The 20,049-nt window shown below is 38.8% G+C and overlaps 1 protein-coding gene across 1 annotated transcript; it reads right to left on the minus strand.

Moving 5' to 3' along the window:
* Window positions 1–17,555: 17,555 nt before the first annotated feature.
* LOC122087963 (phospholipase A1-II 1-like) lies at window positions 17,556–19,743 on the minus strand. The gene is made up of 2 exons (XM_042657097.1): window positions 19,020–19,743; window positions 17,556–18,391 (listed from the first exon to the last, which is right to left on the minus strand). The coding sequence occupies exons 1-2, from the start codon at window positions 19,635–19,637 to the stop codon at window positions 17,774–17,776; spliced, it is 1,236 nt and encodes a 411-aa protein (XP_042513031.1). The 5' UTR covers window positions 19,638–19,743; the 3' UTR covers window positions 17,556–17,773.
* Between the last annotated feature and the right edge of the window lie 306 nt (window positions 19,744–20,049).

The raw sequence follows: 20,049 nt of genomic DNA on the forward strand, positions 1-20,049 counted from the left end.
TCTTTAAGAGTTCTTCCATCTTTCTTGACAAACCTAGTTCTGAGAAAAGCAGCAGCAGTAGATTTCTCCTTTCTCATTCTCCAAACAAGCTTGCAAAGCATGGCCTTGTTAGAATCTCTAAGCCTTCTTATTCCCAAACCCCCTTCCTCCTTTGGCTTGCACAAGGTGTCCCACTTTACAGTGATTGTCCGCACCGTGTCAATCTCCCCTGTCCAAATAAAATTCCTCATCCATCTCTCCATCAGAGAGATGAGGGATGTAGGCCACCAGTAAACTGAAAAACTATGGGTAGGCATTCCAGAGATAACAGTTTTAACCAGTTCCACCCTCCCCGCCATTGACAAGAGCTTGCCTTTCCAACCTGCCAGTCTACTCTTAATCTTGTCCATGATCGGAAACAAGGCCTCCTTCTTTATTCTTCCCTTGAAAATTTCAACTCCCAGAGATTTGGTAGGGAAATTACACACCGGGATGCCCAGAATGTCAGAGATGCACTGCTTCCTGGCAAGAGGAATTTTCCCCAGGAAGAGTTTGCTTTTTTCTAAACTTATACATTGGCCTGAAAATTCCTGATATTTAAGCAAAAAATCCTTTAAATTCCTGACATACCTCATAGTGGCATTGGAGAAGATAAAAATATCATCTGCAAAGAGGATATGACTAGGGGTAGGGACGCCTCTTGGACCCTGAAGCGGCTTCAATTTATTCATGTGAATCAAGGACTTAATCCCTCTGGACAAAACCTCTTCCGCAATAATAAATAGTAAAGGAGAAATAGGGTCCCCTTGTCTTAAGCCTCTCTCAACATCAAAGTACCCCTGCGGGCCTCCATTGACCATAATTGATATCTTAGTCGATATCAACATCTGATGCAGCCATGAAACCCATTTCTCAGAGAATCCAAACTTACGAAGCACGAGAAATAGGAAATGCCACGAAATAGTGTCATAAGCTTTTTTAATATCAATTTTAAGGCCAAGACCACCCCCTCTTGTAGAAGCAAACATCATATTAGCAAGCTCTGATGCGAGACTAATGTTCGAATGAATTAATTTCCCTTTTTGAAAAGCCCCTTGTTCTTCCGAAATCAGACGAGGAAGGAACTTTTCAAGTCTCAAAGCCATCACTTTTGATATGATCTTGCAAAAAAAAATTCCCCATGCATAGGGGGCGGAATTTGTCCAGAGAGGAAGCACCTTCCACTTTAGGTATCAGCACCAAAAAATTATTGTTTATCCCTCTGGGCATATGACTAGAGCTAAAGAAATGGCGAGTTGCAGAACATACCTCCCTTTCAACAATATTCCAGCATCTCCTAAAAAAAGCTCCTGTAAATCCATCTGGTCCTGGAGAGCTATCCGGGTCGAGCTCCCATATTGCCTTCTTTATCTCCTCATCACCCGGGATAGAATCCAAGAAAAAAATATCATTTTGTTGGAGAACCGTGGGAATGGAGTCAAGAAGGTCCACATGATCTATAGTAGGGGTGGCTTTGTGAAAATCCTCATAAAATTGCACAATGTACTCTCCCAGCTGTTCGCGACCTTCCACAATGGTCCCATCTTGTTTCTTGAGGCATCTAATGGTATTTCTAATTCTTCTCATTTTTGCAGACAAATGGAAGAATTTAGAATTCCTGTCCCCCTGCTTCATCCATCTGATTTTAGCCTTTTCTGCCCAAAGCTTTTCATGCAAATCCAAGGCTTTAATCAAAGAAGTTTTTGCATCTGCTTCCCTAGCAAAAGAGTGGTCATCTAACCCGTTGGCTTCAATGTCTAACTGCACCTGCTTTAAGTTTTTTTTTGCATCTTCAAGAGCTCTATCAATGTTTGGAAAGGAGGTCTTAGCCCAGATTTTCAAAACTTCTTTTAATTTTTTCAACTTGAGCATGAGGACGAAAATAGGATTCCCTGAAATCCACTCACTCCAAGATGAGTTAACCACAGTTTCAAAATCTGTATGGTCTATCCAAAATTTGTGAAACCGAAAAGGGGCATTAGGCGGTCTCTGAGACAGGGCTGAAGTGACCATAATAGGGGCGTGATCAGAGGCAATTCGATCAAGGACTGTTTGGGCACAATCCTGAAATCGAGATATCCATTCGTCATTACAGAAACTTCTATCCAACACTGCGCGAACATTACCTCTGCGGCGGTTGTTGGACCAAGTAAACTTCAGTCCAGAAGAAGGCACTTGAGCCATTACACAAGCATCAACCATGGCTCCAAATTCAGCTGCCGACCCCATACTAAAGTTGCCCGGCCCTCTCTTCTCATGAGATTGCAAGGTTGCATTAAAATCACCCATAATTACCCATGGAGTAGGGGACTGAGGAGAATCAGCCAACAACTTCATCCACAAAGTTCTTCTTTCAGCTCTAAAGCTACTTGCATGAACGAAAGATACTTGAGCCGTAATTGAGTCCCATGTAATAGAAACCGAAATATGCTGCTCAGACTCCGCAATAATTGTAGGAATATTTAAATTCCTCTTCCAAACTACCCATAAATTTGGGGCATTTCCGACCCGAGAATTATGAATAAAATTGCAACAGAAACCCAATCTATTAAAAAATAAATTAGGAAAATTAGTTACCTCGATCATTGGCTCTGCAATGCAAAGAAAATCAGGATCCTTTTCTTTCACAAGAACACGTAAGGCGTTCTTACCAGAGGCCTTCTTTATACCCCTGATATTCCAGAATAGCAGCTTCATTATGTCACTTTTTGGAATGGGTCTGATGAGCCGACTTGGATGTCTGCTCCTTTTCTAAAACTTTGCCTTTCCTTGCTGCCGCCTCCTCTGCGCGTAAAGCATTATCAATAGCAGCAACCTCTGGATGGTGAACAAAAGCACGTCCTCCCTCCAGCTGGGTGGGAGGAAGTCCCTTTACAATATGCTCAGCCACCACCCCTTCCTCACCTCTACCGCCTCTACCACCTTTAGTTGATCCTCGACCAGCATAACCTCTATTGTAATTAATATTACGTCGAGGCCTTAAGTTCCAAGCTGCAAAAGATTCCTCCAAATTGTTTCCAACCCTTGGATTAGCATCATCCTTTCGCTGCTCGCTTTCCACAGAGTCAGATTCCTCGTCGGATACCGTATTAATATGGTCCGACCCATATTCACCCTCACCCAATGGATTATCCACCATATTTGGCTCCAGATTCTCCCTGCAGTGATTATTGATAGAATTCGGTCCTCCCAAATTCTGTGATAGTGTATTTCCATCATTAGAAATACTATCTTTGTTTAAGTCAACCACCAGATTTCCCTCCACAAGGCAATTAATTTCCCCATTCACTGTTTCCATAACCGTAGGAGAGAAATATTCTCCTACCAATCTGGGACTCCTCACACAGCTGGGGCTGGCCGTTTTTGCAGTGGAACCTTCTCTCCCAACTCCGGCGAAGTTACCTTGGACATGGACATCTGCAAAAGAAATGCCATTATTCTGGTTAACAGGCTTTCTTTTGTCCTTCTTATCGCGACATTGGTTGGCCATATGACCCAGTTTTTTACATAAGGTGCATCTTGAGAGATCGTCCTCATATAGCAAACGCTGTTTGAACCAGAAAACGATGTTTGTACCAGGTTTCATTCGTTCCACTTGGATCTCCTCCACCCTGGCTCCGACCAAATCGATCTCAACGAGGACTCTGGCGTAGTTGCCCATGGTGCCATTCAATGTTTTGCGATCCAATGCTACAGGCCTCCCTGCGGCTTTGGCCATTGTCAGAAGGATTTTTTCATGCCAATACTCCATTGGAAGTTCAGGGAAACGAACCCAGACTAGTTTAGTTTGGGTGTGATTATCATGGATGCTAAAATTTGGCCTCCACCTCTGAAATCTAATCACCTGAGTCCCAACTTTAATGGGTCCTCGTCTCCAAACCGATGACATATCCCCCTCCCTCTCAAACCGGAAGAGGATGAAGCCCTTCCCTAGAGGAGCAAGATTAATCTTCCCCTTCAAGTTCCATAACTTTGCCGAATCACGACGAATATCATCCATGGAGATGAACCTGAAATTTACCCTTCCGATCAAGGAAAAAGAGAACGTTTGAAGTTTCTCTTCATAGGCCTCTTGTGGTACCACCACCTTAGTCAGAGGCCCAGCGCGGATAGGCTCTGGAAGATCATCCACATCTGGCAACCCCTTCTTTGACACAGCAGCATAGGATCGACGACAACCTTCAGCATCTCCTCCAGGTCGTTGGTCCTCCATTGCTGCACCCTCCTTCGGCCTGATCTCCTTAGGCACTAATTCTCTATGATCCTCCACTGAAGCATAGCCATGGTTGGAAGCAAGGCTCCAGAAGTCAGTGATTAACATTTGTTTACTTCTATCCGGTGGCCGACCTCCGGCAGGGGCAAAAAATTCCGGCCCAGTTTCCAATCTCTCCTCTTCTTCTCTCATCGCTCAAAACCTGCAGACTAGGAAGCTGGTGAAGGCATCGACTGCCGTCACCGCGGGAGGAACTCTTTTGTTGCTTTCTGGTCTGACTTTGGCAGCGACGGTGATAGGACTTACGGTGGCGACGCCGGTTTTGGTGATATGTAGCCCAGTACTTGTGCCGGCGGCGATAGCGGTGTTTATGCGCTAGTCTCAGGCACTTCTCAGTTCATAACTAAGAGAAGCGATTGAGGTCTGAAGTTCTCACGGCGTCCGACGAGCAGATCCAAGCAGATCCGAGCAGATCCGAGCGGATCTGAAGTTTTCACGGCGTCTGAAGTTCTCACGGCGTCTTCTTCCCCTGGAGTTCTCCCGCAGGTCGACACTTTCCTCGATGCCACCGGCCACTTGTTCGAAGTTCTTCCCCTGGTTCTCACGGCGTCCGAAGTTCTCCCGGCGACACTTCTTCCCCTGGTTCGAAGATCTCCCGCAGGTCTCCCCTGGTTCGAAGTTCTCCCGGCGACACTTTAAAAGTGTATTTCAAAATGACAAAATCGCAGAAGCTACAACCGTCTCCTCAGAGATCCAACTTTTCGTTCTCTGTAAAATCTGCCTTTTTCCCTCCACTACGATCGCAACTGATCGCCTCTGATCTGCTGATCTGCAACTCTGATCTGCAACTACGATCGAAAAAAGAGTCGCTTCAGAGGCGATCGCCTCTGATCTGCAACTGTGCAACTACGATCAGAGGCTACGTGTATGAGAGAGAGATCAACTCCTCAAATCCCTTTTTTCTAGCTGCCAATGTGTAGAGCTACTCTTTACTCTATCCTCTCTATTTTTCAGCATGCAAGCTAAAGAGTTGAAGAGATTTCTCATCCCTCATGAGGACTTTTAGAACTGTGAGGATGATAATAAATTAGCTTTCAAATAACCACTCCTAACTATTACTGGAGTTAGAGAAAAAAAAAAAGACAATAAGTACTTATGCTAACCTAAACAATCTAAGTAACCATCTAGTTGTGTAAGCCAATATTGATTTGAACTGGTAAAAAGAGCTCTGCATCTCCAACCACAATCGTGTTTTCCATGGACGGCAGTGTAAGCCTCATAAGTGAGATCACAGCAATGTTGGAGCCTTCTTAATTTCAGTTGAAGTGCGCGAGCAGAAGATACCATTGAGTATTTGAACCGAGTGTAGCTGAGGCTATAACCAAAAGGATAAAGGTTTTCACCATTGAAGAACTTATAAGGCCTTCTAGGGTAGCCAAATTTTGGAAGTGGCCTTAGGGACATGGAATTCATGGGCAACTTGTCTATGTAGTCATTAGTGTACCATGTAAAAGGTAATTTTCCACCTATATATCAAACACTACAAGTGAAGGGATGTCATCAAAGAATCTAAGTCTCATGAGAACAACATAGTTGTTTTCAAAGCCCTATCATAGTTGCATTCTCACCATAGTCTTGGAAGTACCATCCACATTCCAAATCAAACCTGAAATTACCAGCAAAAAAAAAAAAGCTAACTAATTACACTTGAATATTTTACAATTTGATTGACAAGACACATTCCTTATAGTACCTGCATTTAGTGATTTTGCAATAACATCTTCATTTAAATCATCAACCCATTTTTGTCTATGAGCTTTTACATCCATTGAATAGCAATCAGATACAATGTACCTGTAAACCACAAAAGAATTAAGAAAAAAAAATGAATAATTAACTATTAATGTCAAATTGTCTAAAAGGAGAAGAGATCCAAAGAAAGGGAACATAAGCCATTAAGAACCCACTCTCCTATAATAGCCTCTCTCAAAAGTTTTGGGTCATTGAGGATTTCATTAACATTGTTGAAGGAGCACATAACCAACTGATTAACAAAGGAGAAAAAAATACCAACTAATAATACAAACTTCCAGAAACTAAAAATAGGGCAAGAAAGAAAGAAACTTCTGAAACTTACTATAGGTAGAAAAAGATGAAGAGGCTACCAGGGATTTGATAGATTTCGATGGGAACTTGTGGCCTTAAAACCAACTGCTAGGGCTTTGAGAATGCATGTAGTGGCATCTATTCATGAGTCCAATAGAGAGCCTTGTCTACCTCGTCCGTAACATCCTTGGGCATTGGCAAAAGAGACGCTGGTGGCTTTGTTGCAGCCTTGCGGGCGGATCAAGCTTGGAACACCAATTGAGCGACTATGAGTTCTCTCCATCACAAAGAGACTTATGTTTGGACAATTAGCAAGAGAAATTAGGTCTTTAGGGGATGTGATTTTGATTGAATTTCTTATCAAGATAGAAAGAGAGAGAAACGTGAAGAAAGGAGGAAAATAATTTAAAAAGAAAGAGGAAAGTTGGAAAGAGAGAGGGGGGCGTGAGAGTTTGAAAGAGTAAGAATCTAATATTATTTTTATTTGAACCAAATAAAGAAACAATTATTTAGAAACTAATATTGTTTCTTATCACGAAAAAAAAAAAAAGGGAAAAATTTTTGATTGATTTCAAGTTCCAGAAAGATAAGGAATGTAGAGAAAGAGAGAGGATATAGAAGGAAATCAGAAAGAACATATCTTATTTTAATTTTGAAAAAAAAAACATTAGAGAATTATTACTGTTAAAGAATCCAAATAAAATTAGCAAAGCAATTGGAAGAAAATATATTTTGCAAAAACCTAAGTGAAGATTAGAAATAGAGAATATAGAAAGGTGAATATTTTATTTTTAAATTTAAATATAGAATGAGATAGATTGTACCAAGATAGTAAGAGAGAGAAAGAGAGAGGAGGAAGGAGTTTAAAAGAAAAAGGAGACCTAGAGAGATCGATGAGGAAACTAATATTTAGTTATAAGATTTTTTTTTTTTAGATTTAAAATGAAATTAAGAAAGTAATTAAGGAGCCAAAAAGTAGAAAGATATTCTTTCTATATATGGGGCCTAAGAGTTTGAGAGGAGAGCATGAGAGTTCACACACTATCTCTCTCTTTTTTTTTTGTGATATTGAGAGTTGAGAGGAATAAGGAAATTAATTTTTTAAAGGTATAAAATAAAATATTTTAGAAAGAGTGAGAGAATATATTTCATAAGAAAGAGAGAGAGAGAGAGGACGAAAAATAAAATGGTAAAGGAAGAGAGACAAATAAGGAGACTAATTTGATATTGAGCCACTCAATTAATATTGAGACAAATAAGGAGATTAATTTTTTTTATTATAAAGAAAATAAAGAAATTATTTAAAAAAATAAAGGGTACCGAAAAAAAAAAAGGAAATTTTTGAAAAGTGAAAAAAGTGATAATGAGGAAGTTAAGATATTTAAATAAACAAGAAGGGTAAAATAGTCCAAAAAAAGATTAGCCACGAAGCATGAGTACATACTTTTATATAATAGTATGATAGTATGACAATATGACAGTATGATATAAATGTTTTGAGCCTTACAAGGCAGACACATGCCCACGCGCTAGCCAATCAGAGGGTGCACGCGAGCATCTTCAGCAACTTGTTGGTGGGGCAGCACAATTCCACACCTATTGTGTCAGGTTGTTTCCTATGCTAGCAAGGTAGCAATATTTCTCCTTTTCTTTTTTAGGAGAAAAGAAAGTTACTTGTTTATGCGCTCCTACGCCCTGACATTGGGGCGGCGAAATACATACCCTGTTGAATGGCTTGGTGCACTCTCCCATTGGTCCCTCTTATACAAGGGCCACATGACGATATAGCTCTCTCTACCTTTTTATAGGGGTGGAGATTGGGCATGCCGCTAATTTCCCGAGTGCTAGCAGCCCAAACAATGAGGGGTCTGGGATGGTAAGGAAAGGGGGGCATTTTCAAGGTGGGGAGAAGAGATGGGGACACAATTCTGGGAACAGTATTGCGTGCCCATATTTATCCCTTTTTTAATATGTATCTTCTCTTCTTTATCTATAAAAAATCAAAATCAGACTATACTAGACCAATAAGTGATGATTAAGAAGGGAAAATATTATCTATAAGGTAAAATGATCAGCACGCCCTCATGAAAGGAAAATGACTCTTCTGTGGATGCTTCCTTGTGTGCTCTCATTGACCTACGCACACACATAGAATCCACACACCTTCACAAAAAACTTTTATCATACCAGAAAAATGAACCATGTTCATATTTTCTGGTAGCTCTGTTTCGTTTGGTTTGGTTTGATTTTTGTAGACCTTATGTAATATTGGTCAATTTGGATCTAACCCAATATATATAGAAAACCAAAAACACACAACAAAATCGAACCAAACCGATGTTTTGATACCTCTACTACATTAGCCATCTAGTGATCCAGAAAATAGATTTTGAAAAGCCTGGCAGCATGAACCGTGCGTTACTTGTGCTAGTCTCTGAATGTCGAACTAGAGTATTCTAGTCCAAAAATTGTATAAAATCCGGGTTAGTGTTTCAACCCGAGCCGATTGATTTTGGGCTGACCAGGTTGGATAGTAGCCGCAGTCACTCATAGATGGGGTTTTAACATTTAGAGGCCAATGGATTCTTTTTAGTAAGATTCATTTTATTTGCCCATGGATTCACTTACAGTAATGCTGATCACTCAGCTGGCCCACGAAATTGGAACCAAAAATAAATGGTACATTTGGTAATTGGTATGGTACAATTATTGATATAAATAAATAATAATGGTACAGCTAAGAGCATTGTCATTGGTGGGCTGGTTGACAGGGTCATGGTTTTTTTTTTTGGATAAGCTAAACTTTATTTATCATAAGAACATATAGTGCACATGGATTTCGAGTTACAAGATTCAAGGAACCATGTAATCGAAATTATTCAAATAGTCCTACACGTCAAGGACCGGGTCCTTCTAGCTAACGAGTAAGCTAAATTATTTTCTTACTTTAAATAAAAGCAAAAGTTAATAATTCTGAACTTGATGTCAATTGAATAATATTCTAGATAATAAGAATCGTTGATGTTGACGAGTCAAAGTGATTGTCGATGAGGATAAAGATCAGAACTTCATTATAAGAGTTTTTATATCTGACTTCCAAGCTAGTTTAATTAGTTATAGACTTTTAATCCATTAGCTATATTTGCTTGGAAGTTCATTCTCATGGCTGCCATTGCTGCTATCCCTTAAGGAACATGTGACCACTAATCAAGGTTCTATAGTTGTTGGTGGGCTAGACCAAGATATATCTTCAAAGAGTTGAATTAGTAAGTACTTTCACCATGAAGAAATTTATGTTGTGTTTCTTACATTAAATGTGATTGAAACAACAAATTTAGTCATACTAATTGTACATTAATTTGATATTTTCATCTTCAACTATTTCAACAACAATTCAACGGGGTCAATTTAGTGAGTAACCATATTTTCCATTACCTAACCGTCTAAGGGGAGTGGAACTTTATTTATTTGATCAATTCCAGCTCAAATATATTTCACGTGTAGAAATGTAGTTTTAATATAGTATGATTACGAGGTCAAGATTCACGAAAGATAGTGGGGAGAAATGAATTGGAAGAAGTCTTATTAGTAAATTTGAAGTGGATAGTTTAGAACAGCACTTGTTCATTCAATATTGGAAGGCCAGACCAGTGCCTCTATATGATAAGTATTTGAACTACGCGGTGAATAATATCAAGAAGACCAGTACTACTCTATGTATATTATTTTTCTTATTATCTTTTTCTCTTCTAAATCCCACCATGAACTTCATATAACTTAATCATACAAATTAATAATAATTACTATTTAATTGTGGTAGAGGTCCATCTAGGAGCACGCCCCAGTGCATAGGCCAATGGGAGCACACGTAGAAGCATCAACAAGGTAGGCACTATTGCCTTTATAGGGGCAAAACAATAATTTCCCCTCCCCCCTGTATATGGGTGCAACGCCCAAACTCCCCCACAAACCCATTTTCCCTATTAAATTAGATTAATATTCAAGATTCTACACTTGCCGATGGGCATGACCAAGGTACCCTCAAAGAATTGTATAATAAAAAATAAATAATTAAAAGGGAAAAGGCTGGGTATGCCTCCACTGTATCCAGATCTATGCCAATCTCTCTCCTTCTCCCCTTGGTAGAGTCCCCTATGGCCCTTCTATCTCATCACTCCCATTGGTACAGCTGCTAGCTCTAGAAAAGCCGGCGGCTATCTGACCTCATCCATAAAGAAAAAGAGAAAGATAAAATGCAAAAGAAAGACAATCTCAAAAACCCTCTTTAGACAAATCTAAAAAGAGGGCAAAAACCCTTAACAATCCAGTAGGATATAGACCCTACATCAAACAAGAAACAAACCAAGTACACATGATAGTAAACCATACGTTCACATCTCTTTGAACAAGCCCCTGAGATCATTACAAAAATCAGAAGGCAAGAGAAATGTCTCCATATTATTAGGGTTGCATTTGGTAGCCAAGAGAAGAAAAGAAAACAAAAGAAAAAAGTCTAAAATTATGCTATTTTCTTGATTTAAGAAATTCTCATTGTGCTTGGTATGTCTTGAACCAAAATAATATTCATTTTGAATTTCAAAATTCACCTTAGGAATAGTGAAGTTTTTTTTGTTTTTGGCTACCAAAAAAATAAATTCTTGCCAAAAACACATAAAAACACAAGAAAATACAAAAACTTTTCTTTTCTTTTCTTCGAATGATAGCCAAACATATATATATATTTTTTTCTACCATTTCATTTAATTTCTATTCTTTTTTTTTTCTTCTCTTTTCTAGATTCTTTTTTCTTTTCATTTCATTTCTATTCTTTTTCTTTTTCTCTTGGATACAAACACAGCCTAGGAGAGGAAGAAGTTCAGCTGCCATCGACATTAACCTTTAACCAGTTCAGCTGAGGTTTACACTAGTGCACTTCCAAAGGAGGGAGATACCTGTGAGGCTCCACTGTCAAACCCAATTTTCTACAGCATATAACATCATTCTGAGATTTCACCTCCCCCTTCCACCTCCCTAAGAAAAGGCCGAGCTCCCGACGGCTGAACTAAAAAATGTGCAATTCCTTCCTAGAATTTTTTTCATGACACCTTCTATTTCTTTCCCACCAAATGTTTGCTGCTATAATAGAAAAGCCCATCATCCATGGGGTGTTGAGGTTTACGCTTCTAGCCTTGGTTGTCCACCATTTAACCAGACTATCCATAGACTGGGGCCCACTGCCACCTCACCTTAAAGAATTCAGACAACATTTTCCAAATAGAGGTCGCAAACGAGCAGCTGAGGAAGATGTGATAGATACTATCTTCAACTTGGTTATAGAGAGCACACCTAGAAGCAAGGTGAATTCCCTTATGCCCAACCTGCTCATCCGTAGGGAGTTTTCCATGAGCTAATCGCCATCCCAGTGTAAAGTATTGAGGTGGCAGGCCTTTCCGCCAAATCAGAGAACTCCATGGAACCTTGCTATCTATCCTTATAATGCCCTCCCAAGCCGAGGAGGTAGTAAAAGATCCCAAAGTCGACAAAGACCAACAACATATATCTTCTAAGCCACCTGAAGGAATTTTAACCTTCTGAATTTTTTCAAAAATTCTGAGCAACTCCACCAATCTCACCTCAGGGAGCGCCCATTCACCCCCATAAATAAACTCACCCACCTTGGCATTAAAACTAAGATTGGGTAGGTTCGTTATCTGAAGCTCCTCCAGCACGGACTTGGATCCCCACCACTTGTCCTACCGGAAATTTGGAAGATTACCATTACCGATAATCCATCTTTCATTCTCTTCTACAAAACTCCAAACTTTTTTAACACCTGAAGCTATAGAGGAAGAGAAGCCACATTTTCTAAATTTGCCATCTTTCTTAACAAATCGAGCCTTAACGAATGAGCTAGCCATCGACTTCTCATGTTTAATTCTCCAGACTAGCTTACACAACATTGCCCTATTGGTATCTCTGAGCCTCTTGATACCTAAACGTCCTTCCTCTTTAGGCTTACAAAGGGCCCCATTTTACTGTGATTTTTCTTGTAGTTTCTACCTCACCTATCCAAATGAAGTTTCTCATCCACCTTTTCATAATTACTAAAAGGGAAGAGGGCCACCAATAAATAGCACAGCTATGGTTAGGGATACCTGCAATGACCAATCTAACCAGCTCTGTTCTTCCCACCATTGACAAGAGATTTCCTTTCCAACCTGCTAGGCGCCCCTTCACCTTGTCCATCACAGGCAGAAGAGCATCTTTCTTCACTCTTCCCTTAAAAATCTTAACACTAAGGTATCGAGTTAGGAAGCTGCAAATTTGAATACCAAGGGTATCAGCAATAATCTGTTTATGAGCCAGAGCAATCTTTTCAAGGAAGAGTTTACTTTTCTCGAAACTGATGCATTGACCTGAGAATTCTTAGTACTTCCATTTTTTTCGCTAGGAATTAGGAAATATATATTAAGAATGAAAAAATGGGAAAAAACCAAATACAAATCCCATAGTTGGGACCATGGTTTTAAGTATCTCTGATACCGATACAATACCCTCCGATACATATCTTAAATTTAGCCGACCGATACGATACACATCGATATGATACATGAAATTTTTAAAATCCTTTCGTATCGATATATATCCTACAATACATACCGATATGCATCAATACACCACCAATACACATCGACACGATACAATATGCCTTGATACGACTATGAAAATTATAAAATTGAGGTAAAATGTACGTTTCGGTATGTATTGGTACGTATCAGTGAGTATCGGTATGTATGGATCGGTACGTATCGGTATATATTGGCACGTATCGGTGAGTATCGATATATATATCGGTACCTATCGATGAGTATCAATACGTGTCGGTGAGTATCGGCATATACCGATACAATGCGTTATGGTCATATAATGGCCAAGATGGGTAATTTTTCAGAAAAACACGATTTTTTGAAGGGTTTTTGTTCCAAAGTTGCTGTCAGCCATATTTCTCTCTAACTAAAGTGGAAATCGAGATTGGGAACAAGGATTTTACATTTATGGGACAACTACAAACCTTTAATTCTTAGTACGATACCCTCAATTTAGTGTTTATGCATAATACATGTTATCAATAGCTTTTTTAACAAAATATTTATGCAAAAGTGTTTAAAAAAATGTTTCCTATCCATTTATGTGTGTATTTTTAGCGTATCTTAGTGTATCTCTGATACAATACGATACTCTCCGATACGTATCTTAATTTTGGCCGACCGATACGACGATCAATACCGATACTTTAATCCTTGGTTGGGACCAAAATAAGGAAGAGAGACTTGAGCACCTAACCCACCTTTGGCATTGCCATCAGCAGGGAAGGAACCCAAAGAAACTCAACCAACAAAGGGGAAGCAATACAACTATGTAAATCTATAACGTGGTTGCCTGAGTGCATCCTTCTCTATCTCCATCTGAATAAGGGCTGGCCAAGATGAGACTGGATCTGAAATATCTTGAACAGCAGCCGATTTTGTGAGGAAGTCAGCGACTGAATTGGCTTCACGAAAGCAATGAGTAGCCTTCTACCTCGCTGATTTCATAAAAGAGGAGAGATTTCTCCATCTTTGATGAACAAACCAAGGGACCAAGCCTCTAATAAGAAGATTGACCACAGCGACTGAATCGCATTCAATCCAAAGATTCTGAACCCTGTTAGATCTAGCATATTCAATACCAAAACTGACAGCATAAAATTCAACTTCAAAGTTTGCTCTAAGACCTTTTGAAGTTTAAAACGATCTCTGCCTTATCGTTTCTCAAAATACCCCCAATACTAGCCTTTCCAGGATTCCCTAGAGAGCATCCATCAGTGTTAAGTTTGAACCAGCCTAAGGGAGGGGCACACCAAAGTACTTCAAAAACATCACCTCTTTTTCTAAGAACACGAGGGATCCCAATCCTTCTTGCACACAACAAATCAGAAATGGATATAGATTTTCCCGAGAGAACTAAGGAAAGAGCACTGATTTCACCTTTGACAGAAGCAAAACATTGCATTGAAAGCTTGGAGATACCTTCAAACCGCCTTGAGTTTCTCTCCTTCCATAGGTAGAAAGGAATAAGAATAATTCCTTTGATCTCAAGGAGGCGTTGGTGAATATGAAAATGTCGTCAGCAAATAAATCTGCTAGTTGGTACAACTGCCTCCAATCATGTTTTTTTTTTTGCTAAAGATCAGCAAAGAATATTATTAGAAAAGAATGAATGCAATACATAATGATACTATAGAAGAAAAGAAATTTAGTTTGCAGTCCACCTTCGGCATGGCCATCAGCAAACTAACAACCTAAATCAACTAGCAGAGAAAATAAAAAATAAATCAGTTGAATCTAAATCTCGGACAGTCTTGAGCATCCCAACTAAGACTCTCCAAAGAAAAACGAGGATCCATCTAAGTCATTGAGGTTCTCGTTGCCGCTGCATGGTTTGCTAAGCTATCCGCAACTAAATTTGCTTACCGAAAATTATGAGTAATTCTCCATGAGGTTCGATCTAGATAGCTTTTGTAGTGGAGCCATCTTTGTTGGAAACACCATGGGATGTTACCATTCCTAATGCACTGAATCATGGCCTCTGAATCCCCTTCGACCCAAATAACATCCAAATTCATGTTCATTGCCAATTTGATTCCTTCAAAGAATGCAGCAAATTCCACCCAAAAGTTGATAGCAATACCTTCATAAATTGCAAAGCATCAAAGAGGACTTCCCAAATGATTCCTTAGGACACCACCCACTCTCGAATGACCTAAATTACCCGTAGAACATCCATCAAAATTGATCTTAATACAACCCTATTCCGGGTGAGCCCAACGAAATTCAGAAATACCTTTGTGGGGTTGCGAAGAACAAGAAAGCCACAACTTCCTGGATAAGAGAATTATGAATCCTCTTCCTCCATACATGTTTGAATTCCTTTCTAACAAGCAAACGCGAACTATGAAGAATTTTAAATTTTACCCTTAATCAACCCATTTAACATGTCAATCACCAATTTGAAGTCCGATTGGATAGAAACCTCCAACGGATTATTGTCAATGCATAAGAAAATCTTCCTATAAATACCTTGCACCACCATGCTTAAAACTAAAAGATCCTCATCAACACCCGAATAAACCATAATGGGGAATCTCCTATTATCTCGAATCAAATATCCATATATAGCTTTGTCTTGAGAAAGAGCACCATCACAATGAAAGAGCAATCATACCATAAGCATGCCCTTGGAACTTTAAAATCCAAAGACATGCACTCCCCAAGTATCAACACGGTACTGGTTTCTTGCATTATGAACACCCACAAAGTGAATTGACCCAAATCACATTGAAAGAAAAGATGATTCTATTTCTAATCCATCCCAAAAAAAAAAAAAATACTTGCACCAATGTTTGGGCTGAGAGGTTGGTCTTTCATTAGCAAAGCATCAACAAGGCATCTCCATGTTGTAAAAGACTATCTAAGGATATTTCCAGTAAATCAAATCACTTCATGTCAATCAATTTTCATCGACTTATCCAATACAAGGTCTCAAGTTGATTTCATTATGAAGAAACCTAAGGAATCAACTGTCCAAACCACCAAATCTGCATTTGTGTAATGTAACATTCTCAAGTAAGGTAATTCCATGAAAACATCAATTAAATCAAGAGAAACTGATGGACCAGGTGCCAATTCACCCCCCCCCCCCGCAAAATATCATCCAGAAAAGCATATCTTTGAGAACCAGCATCATAGCAAAGTCTATCTCCAAACCTGTTCATGAGAACACCCCTAAGAGATGCCATTATCAACTATTCTTCCATTCCGAATAATATGGTGAACAAAAGGTTCCATCTTGTCTCCATATTTAAGAACTTTCTCCACACTCACGAACAATAGTTACCAATCTTCAAGTTCATATTGGATCATTCTTTGAATATCTCTTACGAATCCGATTGACATAAAGAATTCTTCCCTGAGGCAGTCCACCAGATTTGTTTTATTATTCCCTCAATGTTCATATAATTAATGCGCTTGAGGCTCAGCCCTCCTTCATTCTTTGGTTCGTAAACAGTACTCTAAGAAATGTAATGCAGTTTTTTTCAAGCAACAGAAAAAATAGACTCAAGCTTAGATATGAAATTACAAAGGCTAAGCAAAAAATCCCGACCGCGACCTGCATAAGATAAGAATTTTGTTTCCAACCCTCCAATGAATATGCACCATGATGACATTTCTATCATGAATTTCTCAAGATATTATTAGATAAATAATAATATTATTGCACCTTGTTGTCATAAAGGTGGTTAGTGAGAAAATACAACCTTATTTTGATCGTCCCATGTCTTTTTCCCATAACTATTTTAGTCATGGTTTAAAAAAAAAAAAAATATTTTCAAAATAATTTGAAAATAACTTATCATTATATAATTTTCAAGGTCATTTTTCATGTGAAATGATATGATTTACCTTTATTAATAAAATAAATATGATATATTAGATAGGGAAAAAAAAAAAGGTTACAAGTTTCTTTTCACCAACTTTGAATACAAAAAATTTAACACCCCTCCCCTCAAAAAAACCTTGATTACAACAATATTCTTCCTACATTAAAACCTAAATTTAGTTACTCAACTTATCATTTCAGTCCATTCAATGGAAGGTAACTCATTGTTTTAGAGAATCTAATATTGTGGCGGATTACTTTGCAAAGTCAGCAGCAATAAATAATAATGGTCATACTATTGAAGAAGTAATAAATTTGATGTCTTCATTAGATAAGCTAAGAGAGGCAGAAGGATTTAAATTTTTCGGAAAAAGAACGGTCCCTGGTTGCATTCTCTATACTAAGATAAAATTGCACTTGAAATGACCATCTTGCCCCTTGAACATCCTCATGGTCGATGCCTCTACCTAATTTTATTTAGACAACATATATAAATGTGTTCACAGGCTCTCTCATTCAAATTATTTAAACAAGCTTCGCAATATGAGTTGTAGAATCTATCACGTTACAAGTAAAGGAAAGGGAAGGGAAGTGGAAATAGATTAAAATAAAATAAAATCAGACCAAGTTTCTCTTCGCCCATAGTCAAGGAAGAATTCCTTTGACCACTTATTAGGATCCATCTGATCAAAATCATTAAATCTAGTCCATTGAAATAAAGCACATGTAATCTATGAAATACAATGTAATTAGATTCTATTAACATGTGTAAAATATGTCTATGTATGGATCAATCGCACAAATTATGACAAAAAAAAAATTAAATACAATAAAATGTATAATCCAGAATACAATTTTTTTTATTAGATCCAAAATCGACAATTCTAGCTTCAATAGAGACGAGAATATGATGATGGATGCATAGTAAAAATCATATGAGTCTTTATAAGATGACACTCAAAGCCCAAAATCAATGTCTTCCTGATAGTCCATTAACCTCCAAGAACCATTAGCAACTTGAACCATCCCCTTATTTTGCGCAACCCACCATGAGACAGGCACATGATATTCGTCCTTCAATGCATCCTTGGACTTGTTCAAGAGTGTGATATCAAGATCAACTTCTAGCTTGAATCCTCCTTTGGCCCCTTGAGTTCCAGCGACACCATGTAAATACGCCTCCAAGCTATGCCAGCTTGAAAAATTGCCAGGACTCTTCAAGTAGTTAGACTTTCTAGTGTCGATCACCAGTTCTTGTCCAACATCAGAGTAGCCCAAATGCGGGTATTTGGGGACAATGTCAGGGACGTTGTGGATGCGCAACAATCGAAGGTCATCTAATCCGGAGCAGAATTTTCGAAAGTCGGCATCTCCAACGCGAGGGCTGGCAAAGACGAAAGCCGTCACCAAGCAGGAATTGTCTAGGTGGTCATCCTTGGGCTTGTTCAGTCCATTGGAAACTATGTCTGCTGCGTTCAGTGTTGCAAGCGATGCTCCCAAGCTGTGGCCTGTTATAGTTATGCTGATCTCTTCGCTTTTGAATTTTTCCACTAGTCTACTCACCTCATCCAATACCTGAGATACCAACCAGAAAAGGATTTAATCAACCATTTTCTCACATGAAAAGGCCATCTAAGGCCTTTGTTTGGTTACAGGTGAAGAGGAAAATAATATGAAAATACAATTTTTTTTAGATCATGACTTTATTTTTTCTTTTTAAGTCACATAATTTGTGATGATTATTATTTTTTTATCTTTTTAATATTAGAAAAAAAAATTATATCCAATTAACATGTAACGTTTAAAAAAAAACACACACACACACAAGAGCGAAGGAGAAGAAAGGAAAGCAAAGAAAAGCTAAAATTTGATAAGGAAACAGAATTCACCAATAACTGGACACAAGAAGATTAGGGGTTTTCTGAGAAAGGGAGGAAAGAGGATGACATATGCTACACACAACTCCAATTGAAAGAACCAAATCCTAGGATTGAGATGATGACGATCTAGGATCAAAGGTATTGCGCCAGCTTCTATTGGGAAGTAGTTGATGACATATAGCTTAAGGCTGCTTAGTCTTTACTCCCCAATCCCAGTGATTAATAAATACTTTACCATGGATATTCTTCTTAACTAGCAGCCATCCTGCCATCCTTTATTCAATTATTAAATAAATAAATAAACTAAGACAAAAATAATTTACCTGGGCTCTTGCACTGGACTTATTGTAAAGGGACAGTGGATCAGCAGAAGTATACATAGAGTACCAACCCTGATGCACCTTCACATCACCGGAACCCTTCCCAAACATGGAATATCCATCACCATCTTCAGGAGGGACCAAGATGAAATTCAAGTCATTGCCCCATTCCATAGCCTGCTCAGTACCCCTCCATGCAATCACTATATCCCTCCTTCCCAACACTTCTTTCCCTTCATCCGTAGCCACCGCAACGTAACCTATCCAATTAGATTCCATACTCCATGCCTCCCTCGACAAAGATTTCAAGATTAAACCATCAGGTACTTCCACTGAGGATGTGGCATATAGGAACTTAGTCACCTCGTACTTGTATGGATTAGCCATCTCCAGACCAACCTTGGAGAAGAAATCCGACCTCCCGTATCGGCTGCTTCCGGCATACTTCGACGTCTTATCTGAGTTGAAGGCGTCGTATGTCGCCTCAGCCATTTGACCGTAACGGATAATGTATCGCCGGAGATCGATGTCGAGTGGGTCTAACATGTTCTTCCAGTTATCTTGCCCGCTCAGTTTCTTCCATGTTTTGGAAATGCTGCTGTGATTACCGGTAGCCACCATTTTTTTTTTTGTTTCAATAACTTCCAAACTCAATGAATCACGTACAAGTTTATACAGTGAATTGGACAGTGAATGAGAGATATTCTCTTTCTTCCTTTAGCTTCCAATTTGAGAGTTGCTTGGGTTGTTCTTTCACAACGATACCAATTTATATATAGTTTGGAGCTTGGACCAATTCAATTGGTTTTCAAATCAAGAAGCCAAGAAGAGCTTGTGCGCTTGCCATGCATGCAAGGGAAACCCTAAACCTACCAGTCTAACTTGGTTCCATCAGCTGATATTAATTGCCGCGCTCCTAAATGGATGTCAAACGTCAGACCTACATAATTGCACCAATCAAATCCAATTGAACTCTATCTTCCTCTTTTTCTTTTTTTCTTTTCTTTTTTTTTTTTTTTTTTTTTTTTTTATT

Source organism: Macadamia integrifolia, chromosome 9 (assembly GCF_013358625.1).
Source record: "Macadamia integrifolia cultivar HAES 741 chromosome 9, SCU_Mint_v3, whole genome shotgun sequence".
Taxonomy (NCBI): Eukaryota; Viridiplantae; Streptophyta; class Magnoliopsida; order Proteales; family Proteaceae; genus Macadamia; species Macadamia integrifolia.